This window comes from Oculina patagonica, chromosome 2 (assembly GCF_052425735.1).
Source record: "Oculina patagonica isolate OP01 chromosome 2, crgOcupat, whole genome shotgun sequence".
NCBI classification, from domain to species: Eukaryota; Metazoa; Cnidaria; class Anthozoa; order Scleractinia; family Oculinidae; genus Oculina; species Oculina patagonica.
This window is the reverse complement of record NC_135759.1, coordinates 36,649,953-36,664,581: the sequence shown is the minus strand read 5'-3', so window position 1 is coordinate 36,664,581 and position 14,629 is coordinate 36,649,953. Positions and strand designations below refer to the sequence as shown.

The following is a 14,629-nucleotide window of genomic DNA, read 5'->3' as shown; positions in this document are numbered from 1 at the left end:
TTTGTTAAGTAATTTCAAACCTCTTCTAAACAAAGATTTTCCTTTATCCCCCCGGGGGGGGGAAAGCGGGGCGGTACTCTCTATAGTGGCCTATGCGGGGAAGCTCCGCCCGAAAGGTGACGTTTTTAGGCAGTAGCCGTCGACATGAAACTCAAGTACAAGGCCATGTACACCATGCACCAACAATAAACGAAAGCAAATAATTTAACTGAACATAGCACGAAACATTTCGGATTCTACGCCAATTTCTTCGGAGATTAAATCTGCATATCTTTTTGATAAAAACTACTCGCACAACAGTGAATACTTTAGAAGTAGACTTTTTATTCAGCTCATTGTCATCTACTTGTTAGCAAACGTCCAAGATAAATGCGTCTACATATTTCTATCATTTTAAAGTTCTTCACAAAGAACTGACTTTCCTACAAAATCAAAAGGATCTCCGTCCCTAAAGGCACAACATGAAATATGAGCTCATATACCATTGCCTGTTAACCAATTAAAACGCAGGAATTGCAATATAACATTGCTACTTTTTAATAACATGGAATATTCCCCTTGTCACTTGTATTTTCTTGGTATAACTTGTATATACAAAGTTGTACGTCGGCCCTCAGAAAACGTTTATAACGGTACGTAACTGCTGAGAAACTTCGCCTTTAAAAGGGATTGGCCGTTTTTATACTAGAGACAAGTTACCCGTCCAGACGAGCTTCGGCAAAAATTTTGTTGCTCGTCTGGTTATGTGTCTCTAGTATAAAGACGGGTACAAGACGCGTTACGCGTCTAGACGAGCTTGCTTTCGGTATCCGGTATCCGTTCAAGACGACGCATTTCGAAAAGTAGCTCGTCTAGACGGGTAACTCGTCTTGTGCCTGTTTTTATACTAGAGACGCATAACGAGACGAGCAACAAAATTTTTGCCGAAGCTCATCTAGACGGGTAAAATGTACTTACTTGAACTTTACTTAGTAACCATATAGAAACTTTTGTAGTTTAAAGAATCCAATGTGCGTTGCCAAGTATGATCTGCACCACACTTGAGAACACACTTAACCAACAGGAAATGGAAGCAAAAACTGAAAGCGATGTGCAATGGTGCAATGACTCTGATGAATGGACAGATAATCAGCTTGCCAGCTGAGATCGATTTACAAACTCAAAATGGATGGCTGGAGTTTGACGGACTCTATGGAACAGTCTTTTATGTACGTTTACATAGAAAGGAAAGGCAAGTTGAAAGAAAAGAAACACCATTAATTCATTTTCAATTCATCGGACACCAAATATGATTCTGCAAAACCAGTCACTGTTTCAGCCTGCTCATTTCTTTGCACTGCAACAACTCCGTCAAAAAGTACAGTTTGCCGCACCGAATGTTACAATTAAAACCGGCCTGGAATCATCTAAAGGAAAAGGAAACGAAAAGCAAAACCTGCAGACTGGTCCGTGCAACTTCTTCATGCGTGGGCTCCTCGTTTTCAAGTAACATACTTTGTCAGCTGGTGTGATGCCAAGTTTTCTAAACTGTGACTTGACATTTTCAAGTGCACATGAGTCAAGTGTTACTCGAAGCTAACTTAGCTCCTATTGTTAAGCCAACTATGGATTCCACGAAATAGCAAAAATGTTAATTTTATAGCCGCCGACAAGCGGTCATTAGGCGTTTGGCGCCATCCCGGTAGTCTTGGTTCAATATTATGTATATGCATGGATTCAACGCGCTTGTAGCATACGCAAAAAATAACGAAATAAAATGGATATTTTGTGGCACTCCACAATTGTTAAACTCGTCGTTGTAACTAACTAAAAAGTAAATAATATGGTCCGGAAGCCAACAAAGTGCAAAGCAAACAACAATTGTGACAAACATCTTCAACGCCTTTCTTCTGCTTTTGGAGTAGAGTCGCTGAGTCTTCGACAAATGATTTCCAACAACCTTTCTTTTCAGAATTTTAGAAATGGCGCAACTGTACAATACTGATATAATAATTAAAGGCACTATGTAGAATAGCAGAAAGAGAATAATAGTATAGTTTCTTGAAGCCTTTAAGGAATCGAAAGGAACCGGCCATTCTTCTACGCAGTACAGTAGTCCTTCTATTTCCATCACTTTGTTTGCTACAAGCATTGGCGCGCTAGACAAACATGGTATGATCCACGTGCATGCCATTATAACCCTGGAGAGCTTCCGTGCCATCACCTTTTTCAGTGGAAAGCAAACAGCAAAAAATCTGTCAAATGCGATGGCCAATAAACTAAGAATAGAACAGCAGGAACAGACCTGTTGGCAGAAGGGCAAAAGTTTACACAGTATTTGTCCAACGTCACCAGACATCCATTCGTCTGTATTCTTAATTTCCACCACGAGCGATTCAGGCATGTTGATTACCGTGGTACAGAGATCTGCAATAGCCATGTTAACGATGAAGGTGAACGCTACTTTTCTCATCCGTCGCGTCCGTCTAGTAATGATTATGATCAATAGATTTCCAATCAAGGACACTGCCATTATCACAACAAATGCTGTTATTTTAGCCACATTCGCAAGCTCGCCTTCCTTACCAGTTATAGGACAACTGTAATTCAACTCACTTTCGTGTTGTTCGGGTGATAAATCGCTGCCCGTAAAATTTCTTCCGTGCACCATGTTGGTAACACTCCAGTCAACGTTTTTTGAAATAAATGTAAAAACGGTACATTGTGAGAATTAAAACGTACTTTGCCAGATGTTTTTTTGTAAACAAGTTTGAAAGACCAATCAACGTTATGAATATCTTATCTAAAGATAAAAGTACTTAATATTTACTTTACTAATTTGCGGCTTCCCTTCTTAGTTGCACTGAGATGCAAACGAAAGCCACTTTTAGAAGCGCCAATCAAAACAGACGTTCCCAAAAAAGAGGTATTAGCAACAGTCATCAACGAATAATAATCCTCAAGTAAGCAATCAGTCGTTTTAATGGACAGTTAATAGGCAGGTTCTCCGTGGAATTATGTTTAATCTTCGTTTTAGCTGTTTTAATACAGCGAACTGAAAAAGACACAATACCGAAAAACATTGCACAAAGCAGAGACTATGGTCGTTTCCTGTTTAGCAAGAAAAACATGTTTTCAAATAGTAATTTAAAAAATATATATATATAAAAGAAAATATTTTGTCAATCGCAGAAGAGAAGCTGTTATAATTCAGTGATTTAAAAATTGAAGGTCGAGTGGTCTGTTCTTTTGTTATTTAAATTTTCTTTTTTTAACACAAATTACAGAATTGGACTGTATTCTACCTTTCCTATTGATAATAGTTATAATTATACTCATAATTGTACTGTGAACAGTGCAAATGTATGTGAAATTTTGTTGCTCGCGCATAAATAACCGCAGATAACTTAAATGGCTTATAACACATCTTTGAAAGAAACCGCAGAAATCCGTCTTGCAAATCTGAGCGACCATATCAACTTTCAAATTGCGATTCATTATTTATTCAAAATATAAACACCCAACAAGCACTGGTCATTGACCGATCAGCTTCCAGAAATTTTGTGAAGTATGTTTTACTATCACAGTTACTAATTGCTCAGGTAAACATATTGGTAATCGTATGAATGAATTTACAGCAAGAGTGATATTAGAACATTCCCTCAAAACTGAACGAGCCTTTTCATTAATCGCTCGAGCTTTCTTACTAAATTACCCATTCATTATATGACTTAGAAAATCAACGTACGCGCATTTATTTCCAATGCCGTGCAAAATAATTTAATGATAAATTTGCTTGAACTCGACCAATCACAAGATGCGATTATCTAAATCATACAATAAAACACGTAATTTGCGATGAAAGCTTGTCTTTTTATTGACTTATTCATCTTCGCTCTGACCGGAGTATTGAGCTTTCACTGCATCTTTTCATCGGACCCGATGTTGCTGTCCGTTTTACTTGATCCCATGAAATCCCCAATTCCTCATATTCTTGCTGGATAGTCTTCATCCAAGACTTCTTCGGTCTGCCCTCACTCCTTGCCTTAGAGGGTTTCACTCAAGAGACAGACGGGTGATGTTAGTGGCATGTTCCTTCAACGTGTGACGAATTCATCACTATTTCCTTCTCCTTATGGTAACTTCAATCCTCTCTTGCTTGGTACGTTGCACACAGCTCCTCATTCGAGATCTTCCTCGGCCACCACACTCCCACGATGTACTGGAGTCTGCGGCTAGTACAGGTTGGAAGTTGGGCGATGATCTTCTTTGCAGTCTCCAAGTCTCGGATCCGTACAGGAGGACGGACTTCACGTTGGAATTAAAGATCCTTACCATTTTCCATAGAGAAGTGAGCTTTACTCTCCACATGGGTATTACAATGAAGAATGCAACCTGTAACTTCATGTATCTGGCCTCAACATCTTCATCAGTGCCACCTGTGATGGTGATACGGCTACCAGTGCAAAATATATGAAAGCCGTCACCAGCTCCAGGATCTCTACTACACAACTGATGTTGCTAGTGTTTGCTGGAAACCGAATCGTTCTCTCATGGTTTTGGATGAATTTACCTTGAGCCCAACCCTGGCAACTTGAACTAGCAGCGCCTCGAGCTTCTGTCGCATGTGGGTGATCTTCTAGCTCAGCTAATGAAATGAAAGGCCTTCTCGAAGTCTACAAAAACCATATAAAGCCCAGCGTCCCTCTCCAGGGTATGCTCCACAATGATCCTCAGTGTAGTTTTCTGGTTGCAGCAGGATAGTTTTTTCGAAATCCTGCTTGTTTGTCCCGGAGTCCACCCTAAAGAGCATTCATCATCTGCTCTATAATGATCTTTCAAAGATCCTTGCTCACAACTGTCAGGAGCATATCTCTCTTGTTCTTGCTTACAACCGTCAGGAGCATGTCTCTTCAGTTCTTGCACAGGCACAAATTTCTCTTTTTGGGAAGTAGCCCAGTTTCCAGTCCTGAGGGATGACCTCCTCATTCCACATCTTATCCAGAAGGGAGTGCAGAACCTTTATCGAAACCAATCTTTCTTCCTCTTGGGGAGATGTTGTCACACCCAGCTGCCTTCCCATTCTTCGGGAATACCAAGGATCTTCTGAGCTCTGCCATGGTGATTAGACCTTTTCGGATGGTTAGTGACTGCCTGTCTGTTATATTCGGCGGGTTCGCTGGTGCCGACATGTTCAGGACTCCTCAGAAGTGTTCTTTCATCGGCTAAACTTTTCATATCCCTTTTTTCTGCTGCTTCCTCCGCTTCTCGTGCAGTTTCATCGATTCCCCTCATATTGCTTCTCCTGCAGCTTTACTCCATGATTCTTGTCATTGAAAATGTTTGCCGAAGCCTACTTTTTACTTTCTCGTCTTAGCGGCTTCCAGCGAGCATTTAGCGAGCGTTTCTCCTCGACAACTTTCCAGGTATCCTAACTCATACAACCCATCTTCTCTCTGCTGATCTTTTCCAAGATTTCAAGGGTACATTTCCTTGATCGTGCTCCAGTCTTGTTCCATATCAAGCCCCTTCCCCTCCTCTGATTCATTGTACAGAGCGTCGATAACCGATAACCATGGTGTGATCTTTCGCCTTCCTCATGTTTAAGCTGGTTTGAAGCTGGTGATGACATTAACTCTTCACTTCCTTCTCCTTCTCAGCGTCGTTGGTTGGTTCATTGACTTGTATGATTGTGGTATTGTGGCCCTTAGACTCGAACCAAGCAAAGATAATCTGCTCGGAGATTCCCTACCATTTCTTCAAACTCTTTAGCCTTCAAACTGCCAAAAAGCCAAAGAGCCAAAAAAAAAATAACGTTGTACCAATAAGTCAATCGAAACAATTAATTTAACGTGCTAACAACTTGATGTTGCCGATAAGATATTTCACTTGGCAGTGAGGAATACCGCAAAAGCTTTATTTAGCCCCCGGGGCTTATTTCTATTTAAGACCTTATGGACCTTATAATTGAAGAAGTACAGTAAATCTCTTCAACAGTTCATCGGGCTTGCATCAACTGCTTTGTGGACGAGGTGGGAAGTATGGGGCTACCTAGGTAAAGGTAAAGGTTCACGAGCCTAGTGGCCCACTCAGGCGGGAGCTGATCCCAGTTTCAGTAGCATTAAGCGGCTAGGAGTATTTCTACTCACCACGGGAAGGGATACTAGTCCATCACAGGGTTGCCTCCCAGTATTAAATTCGCTAGTACCCATTTTTATACCTGGATAGAAAGAGGCACTATGAGAGCAAAGTTTCTTGCCCAAGTACACACCGCATTGCTACGCTGAGGGCTCAAACCCAGACCGCTTGATCCGGAGTACATCGCACTTAAAAACATAGGCCACCACGCGACCGGAGGGGCTATTTAGAGGTGACAAGATATCTTCACAAGGAGATTTTTGCAAGTTCATTTTAAATCAATTTTTTATTAAAAAGCAAATTATTCCTGATTTTTCAGAAATAGAAAGCGAATGAAAAGTAAAAAGCTTTTGCAATGCTCGTGATTCCATTTTTTATGTTTTTTAAAAAAAAATAGTGTGGCAGGTTTAGTACGTCTGATGGTCAGTAGCCTAAGCTAAGCCAGCTAAGAACAGGCTCTTTTCCCTAGCTTCGAATACCCCTCCCGCTCCTTCTTTCATCTCCTCACTCGCCTCTCTTCCCTTTCAATCTGCCCTGACCTGAGTGCCTGCTAACAAGATAGAAGAAAAGTCACCTTTCAGTTTGCATTTTCCATTCTTCCTCGTTTATTTTATTCGAATTAACAATCTAAGGGCCAGCATATTACATATCTTTTAATTTTATCATTGGTGTTTTTAACACCAAAAAGAAAGTCAAAATGAACATCAAAATCAATATCAAAATGAAAGAAAAAATCGTCAAAACTGTGCCACCCACTCTTTTCATTCATTTTCATATTCAGTTTTTGAATCAAAAGCTTTTTAGATCACTTTCAGTATATATATATATATGTTAAATATGTTATGGAAAGTGTGGTTACCTATACTTAGGTTAGTATCAAAAATCGCAAGGAAGACATTAAATTTTCAAGAAACATACATGTAACTCTTTTATTTTGATAAGTTCTGAGTTAACAACAAGTTGGTTACCACTTTAACAATAATGAACATGTATATTATTAGTATTATAGTAAATTAATCCATCTTTTATCTACTGCTGATTCCAACCACCATACCCTTCAAGCCAAAGGACGTATAAAAACGTTTACAATTCTAAGTAATGGTAAAATTAATAATAAATCACTTTATTTAAGTGCCAATTTATTTAGCACTACTCTGCTAACTGGGGACACTTTTAATACGAGGAAACAAATACAATTAATCAAACAGAAACTCCCAACTTGCAGGAGGCTTACCAGTTGGCTATTCAAAGAGCGTGGAGGAATTGAATTTGGGACCACCAAAGACAAATCCAGATAGTGACAGGAAAGAGAATTTCAACCTGGGACCCTGCAGATTACAAATCCAGCGCCCTAACCACTGGGCCACGCTGTCCCAACATGGGCCCTTGTACTAGACGAATAAGTTTGCACTTCAAGTAATAGTTTAATGTATAAAGAAGTTTTCACTCCTAGTACTGGTCTCTTGTAAATAAGTTAACAGTCCTGAGAAATGATATTTTTACAGTGATTCTCCGATATAACGAAGTGCCAAGTCCAAGAGACTGGAAAAATTTGTTCGTTATGCCGGGGTTCTGTCAGCACTACATTATACTATTATTAACTTTGGCTAAAGAACATTATTTGTTATATACCAAGAACTTCGTTATGGAGGAGCTCTCTTCTGCGTTAAGTTCAAACTCATGGCCTTCTTTTAAAACTTATATATACTGTTTACATTGAGAAATAACAGCGACATGCGTACAAGTTATTTTTTGTCCCTCTTCTTTTCATGAAGTCTGATATGGCTTCGAATCAGAATGTGTAAGAAGAACCTTTTTCCATTAAGGAAATTTCTACCGACTCGTAATTCTACTTGCGTAGATTAAGGTGCTTTAAATTACAAAAAATTAGCACAAGGTCGTATTTAAAGCTAAAAGCTTCTGGGCGCGTGTATTCCAGTTCGAATAGGAATTTAGAAGTGTTGGTTTTTGTGGAGGGAGGAAAACCGGTGAACTCGTGGGAAAAACCCCGTAGCAACCAAGTGCCACATGTCATTGGTGGGAGACGAGTGTTCTCACCACTGCGCCAACCTTACTCCCACATGCGCAACGGCTTGCGTCAGCGTAAAGTGTAGAACGTGGTTCAACTTTTTCTGCAGGTCTACCGTTGATCATTTTTCTCTCATAATAACATTTAACGTACGTCGGTTAGATAAATGCCTGTTTAAGCTACGTTTGGTCAGTAAAAATGCCTATTTACAGGGATTGCTTCAGCTAGTGAAATATTCAAGACATAGTTATACTGACAATCCTATAGTAAGCTAAAAATTCTTTATCCTGTGAACCCAGGATTGTGATTGCCTACAAAAGCATCGACTGTGAAAGCTGCACTTGTGTGTCTTCTCTTCTGTAGTATGTCCCGGATGCCACTCCGAGGACTACGAGAATAAAACGTGGTCATCTCTTGATCTCCGTTTACGCCTGTTTGGGAATTAACGTCACTTGCAGTGTTCATCTCTGGATACAATGCATTTGATCTTCTAGCACAAGAAGCTAACAGTCGCTTGACACCAGTACGGTAGTCTTTGTTGAACGCCATGTATATGCATGGATTTAATGCACTTATAGCATGCGAGAAAAATGACGCAATGAAATACAGATTTTCAGGGATCCCGCAAAAGTAAAATTTCTCGTTGTAGGCCACTAAAAAGAATGTAACATGGTATGGAAGCCAACAAAGTGCGAAACAAACAACAATTGCGATAAACATTTTCAACGCTTTTCTTCTGCTTCGAGAATAAAGTCGATTCGTCGTTGATGAGCGGTTTCCAGGAGTCTTTCTTCGCCAAATTTTATAAACAACACAACTGTACAGAGTTGATATGATAACCAATGGAAGCATGTAGAACAACACAAAGAGAATTATAGTATAGTCAGTTGACGCCTTAACAGGGTCGAAAGGAGCCGGCCATTTTTCCATGCAGTAGAATTGTCCTTCTATTTCCACCACAATGTTTGCTGCAAGCATTGGCGCACTCGATATACAAGGTATCAACCACGTGCCTAAAATAATAATCATCGAGAGTCTCCTTGTCATGATTCTCTTCAGAGGCAGGCAAATAGCAAAGAACCTATCCAGTGCAATCGCTAATATGCTAAGAATGGAACAGAAAGCACAGACCTGTTGAAAGAATGGCAAAAGCTTACATAATACAATCCCCACGTCTCCTGGGAGCCATTCATCTGAATCGCGTATCTCTACTGCCAGGGATTCTGGTATGTTAATAAATGTTGTGCAAAGATCCGCAATGGCCATGTTGATAACGAAGTTAAAAGCAACCTTTCGCATGCTCCGAGTGCGTCGAGTAACAGCTATTATCAAGATATTGCCAATCAAGGAGGTCACAATTGTCACCACGTACGCTGTTATCCTGGCCACATACTCAGTTGCACTATTTTCCCCAATCGGGGGACAATTGTCGTACATCCCATATTCGTCTTCTTCTGGAAAGGTGTCGTTGGTTAGATTACTGCTACTCGTGTTGTTCATGTTGTTTACAGTTTAGCAGAAGTGATTTCTGAAATAAAACATGCAAAAGAAGTTATTCGAGTCGAATTGTGTAACTGACTGACGGTCATAATAAGAATTTCCTTAGTGATCCTTTTGACGTCGACGACCTTAAATATAGCAAATAGCCTTAAAGAAAAAATATCGTGAACGTGCCTGATTTGGGGTTCATCTTATCTCTCTTTTAATAAAATAACTTTTGTCAAGGGTTTAGTCGGCTGTTTTGCCAGCTGCTACTTTAAGCTTAAACGAAAGACAAAGAGGTGACATTTTTATTGTAAGCTATTTGCTTTATTTCTTTTGTTTCATTTTATTTGCTGAAGTAGGCTCTTGACCGAACTAAAAGCGGGCTTTAATGTCTTTCTGTCAGAACATCATAATGATTGCTTTTCAACTGTTCCCCGCCCAATTGTAGGTATTCTGGAATACTAATTGATGACACAAAAAGATGAACATCAAAATGATTACTTTTCAACTGTTCCCCGCCCAATTGTAAGTATTCTGGAATACTGATTGATGACACAAAAAGATGACATTAATGCCATCTTTGTTGATTTATTTAAAAGACATAAAATTTCTGTCTCTATTGATAAAGACCTTTTAAATATTGTAAAAAGATGTAGTGTGACATTTTGTTTTAAAAAAGTGCTTCCTTATTCTGGCTGAAAAAACAAAAGAATAGAAAGCGAATTATGCGGTTGGTGTTAGAAAAGGATTATGGTACCGTTGTTCACCAGTTTCTGACAGTTTTAGTACACGCTCTTTAGAAAATGCTACATATATCATCAACTTAATCATTTGCGAGGTTCTAAGGCTTAATGCATTTATATTTACGAACCATTTGTCACTTGAGCTCTACTTATTTGTTATGTTCACTTTTCAAGGCAACTATGGTATCAAAATATTTAACATTCATTAAAATTCGTTTTACAATGCAAACAAACGCTACAAATGACTTGTTGGCTAATCATTATGAATTTCCCTTTTTTGCTCAACAGAAGGAAGAGAAAGTACATAAATGAAAACCATGTTAGGTATGAATAAGGAGGAAATTGCTCTATCTGAATTCAAAATCGTAAAGCAAACTAGTTTGCACGATCTTGAGATTCTTTGAGTTTTACCACATTAAAAATTCACCAAAAATGTAACATTCACACCCTGTTCACACCTATGCGCAAATTTAACCTCAGCGAAGGTAATTCACGAATATGTTAATTTTTTAAAAAACATCGCCTTAATAAAATGGCCACTCTCTTTTAACTTGATGATAAAAAGCAGTTCGCTTGCATAAATTTAAAACTGCTAACATAAGCTCTAGTTAATGTAGTTTCTATTTATGCGAGTTAAATAGATCAATATAATACCATTCATGCAACGTTCCGATGTTTCATCTACTCAGATTTACAGGCTCAACCATACAGTATACTGAAAAAGCTAAACTTCAAGTGGACAAAGGTAATTTGAATAGGTTTAAGTTATCTTAACATGGATTCAAAATTCACTGTAAATTAGATTATATATGTTAGCAATTTAACGAATAACATTTCGTAGATCAGGCTGTTCGATACCTTCGCTGTCTTTTCGAATCGTTAGCTATTTTCTAATGCACGTTAATTTAATTTGTATACAACACTTTTCATTTGTGTTAGGTTAGGAGATTCAGCATTCCTTCAATAACTGAGATAGCAAAAGTTTTTCATTAATCGGGTTACTTATCAATAGACTAGAATGTTCTACACAGCAAGCATACGATGTGCAACAAATGGAGACCGCAGACCTGCAGACATGCAGAATTTTTTTAGCATATATATTGTGTTACCATGACCATTAAATGAGAGTGCTATTCAAGCTAACCGTAGTGCTATTCAGACTAACTGGAGTGTTTTTAGGCTAACCGTACGCGTAGTGCTATTCAGACTAACTGGAGTGTTATCTAGGCTAACACGAGTGCTATCTAGGCTAACTGCAGTGCTATTCATGCTAACAGGAATGCTATTCAGGATAACTGTCTGGAGCGCTTATCAGGCTAACTAGAGTAATTTTAGGCTAACTGGAGTGTTATCCAGGCTAAATGGCGTGCTATTCAGCCAAACTGGAGTGCTATTCAGGCTATAAACCAGGGCCCGGTTGTTCAAAACTCCGATTAAACTAACCAACGATTAAGCCTAATCGTCGATTAAAATCACTAACACCGGGTTAGCTAATCGGTGGAATTGAGAACGTTCTTCAAAGCCTGATTAGAGGTGCGATTAGTTAATCGCCGATTAACGGTTAGTACTTAGTGTAAAACCACTTGTATTGTCTCGCTAATCGACGATTAGTATCCCAAAATGCTATTCTCCTTGAGTAAACACTGCGATAGTTTCCAATATGGCGTCCGCAGTGTCGCATGTGGTAAATGGAAAACAGCTGTCGCGACGTAAAACTAACTGGTCCGGATAACTTGAGTGCTTATCAGGCTAACTGGAGTAATTTTAGGCTAGCTGGAATGCTATTCAGGCTTACTGGGGTGCTATTCAGGTTAACCGCAGTGCACACACACAAGTCCGCTGCAGTCTACATTTGTCGCACACCGGCACGCGTAGTGTCATAACTAGACAATCAGCAAGCGCATCGATTCTGAGCGGTCACATTGAAAGGCGAGCGCCCAGGCTACTTCATTTTGCCAGATGCCCGCCGTGTCGGACGCCATTGTTCCGTGCGTGATTCCATTTCCATGTAAAAAGATGGCTCTTCACGAAACTCAGATGCTGACTGTGGACTCGAACCAACTTTGAATCAAGTTCATCCATGTTCAGCAAGCACACATAGCATTCAGTCGTTATTGCAGAATAGCCCGAGCGACCGTTTTACACCGTTTGTGTATCCTAATGTGTGGTAAAATGTGACAAATGTCTTTGCGATAAGTCCGTTTTTCATGCAGTGAATGGGAAATCTTCCACAAACGAACGTGTACGAACTGCAATCTCTATTTGACCGACCATTTTTCGCAATTTGTCATATTGACTTTGTCGAGCCATATAGAAGAATACTTTTTTTCAACCTGGCGTCAATGTTTCAAAAAGATGACTTGTCAAAGAGATGCAGATAATTAATTGTAACATGAATTGTCGAGAAAAAAACATTCATTTCTAACCCATTTTTCCCCAAAAACAACTGAGTTCAGTTGTTCGGTCTGTGTTCTTTTCTCGTCATGTCACTGTTTACCGCACTAAGGTAACCGTTGAAGAAATAAAATAAATCATACCGAGTGAAGACGAGCAGCTTGTTCGAGTAACACCGTGCTGATGTCGCTTGGACACACTGCGACTTTTGAAATGCTCTTCTTCCAGTTTAACCGCCTTTCACTGTTGAAGGCGAATCTATTTTAACTATATTTAACTTAAGCAGATATTTATTAATAAGTATTTATCACTGTACAAGTAACTTTCTCAATACTAAAAGCTTCTAAATGGAAACAGTTTTCACCAACACATATTGTGTCACCGCAAAACAGCGAACAACTGACTTATGTACTTACTATTCAACTCTTTCTTTCACCTTCGCTTGCAAACGCCATCTTTGACTTTACTTGTCGAAGTTTTTTTTCCTCACAAACTTATCGCGGCTCCTACCTTCGTATTCTCCGATTAATTACTGCGGACGTAAGAAACCTCTCAGTTTCCAAACGTGTCACCTATTTAAATTTATTCGCTTATTATAACAACGCAGGTGAAATTAATTACATACAGCGTATTTTATTGACTAGTAGGCAGCCAGCCAAACGCTTTTATCAGTTGCTGGACGGGTACAGACAAGTTATGTTTTTATTAAAATACTATGAATATAATTCAGTTGTCGTTATATATGTAAATTAACAATTGGCGAGAAAATGTGAAAAATTTTACGGAAGGGGATTAAAATTGGGAAGGAAAAAACAATTACGTGTTCCTTCATCACAAGCCCCAGTGGCGTGCATTAAGGGGTGTTGCGAAATAAGACCTGATGTCTCACGCTGTTAGAAGAAAAACAATAAATTGGAATAAAACGGCTTTTCTCTCTTTGCTGTGTTTTAGCTACTTCACACACGCGGGGCTTAAGGATAGACATGCTAACATTAAAGGCGCAATGATTAGGTTTCTACTGAAAAAATGACTATACGCCTATACTGCTTCACTTTAAATGCATTAGTAAATTCATTAAAAACCATTCATACTTGAAAACCCGTAGAGCCTTTGTTGTAACTGACAGTCTTTTATCAAAGCAAAACGTGTGTATGGAAATAAATTGTATTTAATTTTCACGACCAAAACGTCGTTTTTAATTGGGAGACCTTTATATCCTTTATTACTCCATAACTCCCATAGGTTGAGAATAGAAACATGCTTAATTGTTATCATTTAATTGTAGTCAGGCGTACCGACCGGTAAGAACTGGGCCTTGCGAGTCGATTGCGAGCGCCTTGAGCTGCAGTATTGTAAAATTCAGGGAACTTTAGCATTACCACGACGGCAACACCGCCAACAGCTTTGATAAAAAAAAATCGTGTAGTTATCTCAGTCTGTTCAGTGTGTCTATCTATGTTAGAACCATGCAGGTGAATAAGCAAAACAATCTTACGCAGAAATATGGTCATTTCACGTTCATTGTTGTTTGGAGAGGAAATCCACCCAGATGTACAATACACCTGCAGAGCCATTGTAAAGGTCAGCTTCGAGCCAGTGGCGCTCTGCCGGAGCTTCCCGGTCCTGCCCTGGGTCCCCCCCCTGTGGGTGCTGTCCTCGCGGCCCCCCACACCCCTGGGTGGAGGGGCACTTGGGTGGTTTTGCCCAGAACACAACACAGTCCCCCAGGGCGAACCCGCCCGCCCGGTCCGGCGCGCTAACCATTAGGCCCCCCCTCTCATGCAGAGCCATTGTATTGATTATTAAATCTTCTTGGGGGATGACGTTCTTGTTGCTGTTTTAATGATTCTGAATTCATATT

At 39.5% G+C, this 14,629-nt stretch overlaps 2 protein-coding genes across 2 annotated transcripts; both read right to left on the bottom strand.

Moving 5' to 3' along the window:
- Nucleotides 1-1,636: 1,636 nt before the first annotated feature.
- Nucleotides 1,637-2,650, bottom strand: LOC144642345 (neuromedin-K receptor-like). Its single transcript, XM_078501310.1, has one exon. The coding sequence runs from the start codon at nucleotides 2,648-2,650 to the stop codon at nucleotides 1,637-1,639; it is 1,014 nt and encodes a 337-aa protein (XP_078357436.1).
- A 4,375-nt stretch (nucleotides 2,651-7,025) lies between these two features.
- LOC144642052 (substance-K receptor-like) lies at nucleotides 7,026-13,375 on the bottom strand. The gene is made up of 2 exons (XM_078501050.1): nucleotides 13,185-13,375; nucleotides 7,026-9,674 (listed from the first exon to the last, which is right to left on the bottom strand). Exon 2 carries the CDS (start codon nucleotides 9,644-9,646, stop codon nucleotides 8,429-8,431), a length of 1,218 nt encoding a protein of 405 aa, XP_078357176.1. The 5' UTR covers nucleotides 9,647-9,674; nucleotides 13,185-13,375; the 3' UTR covers nucleotides 7,026-8,428.
- Between the last annotated feature and the right edge of the window lie 1,254 nt (nucleotides 13,376-14,629).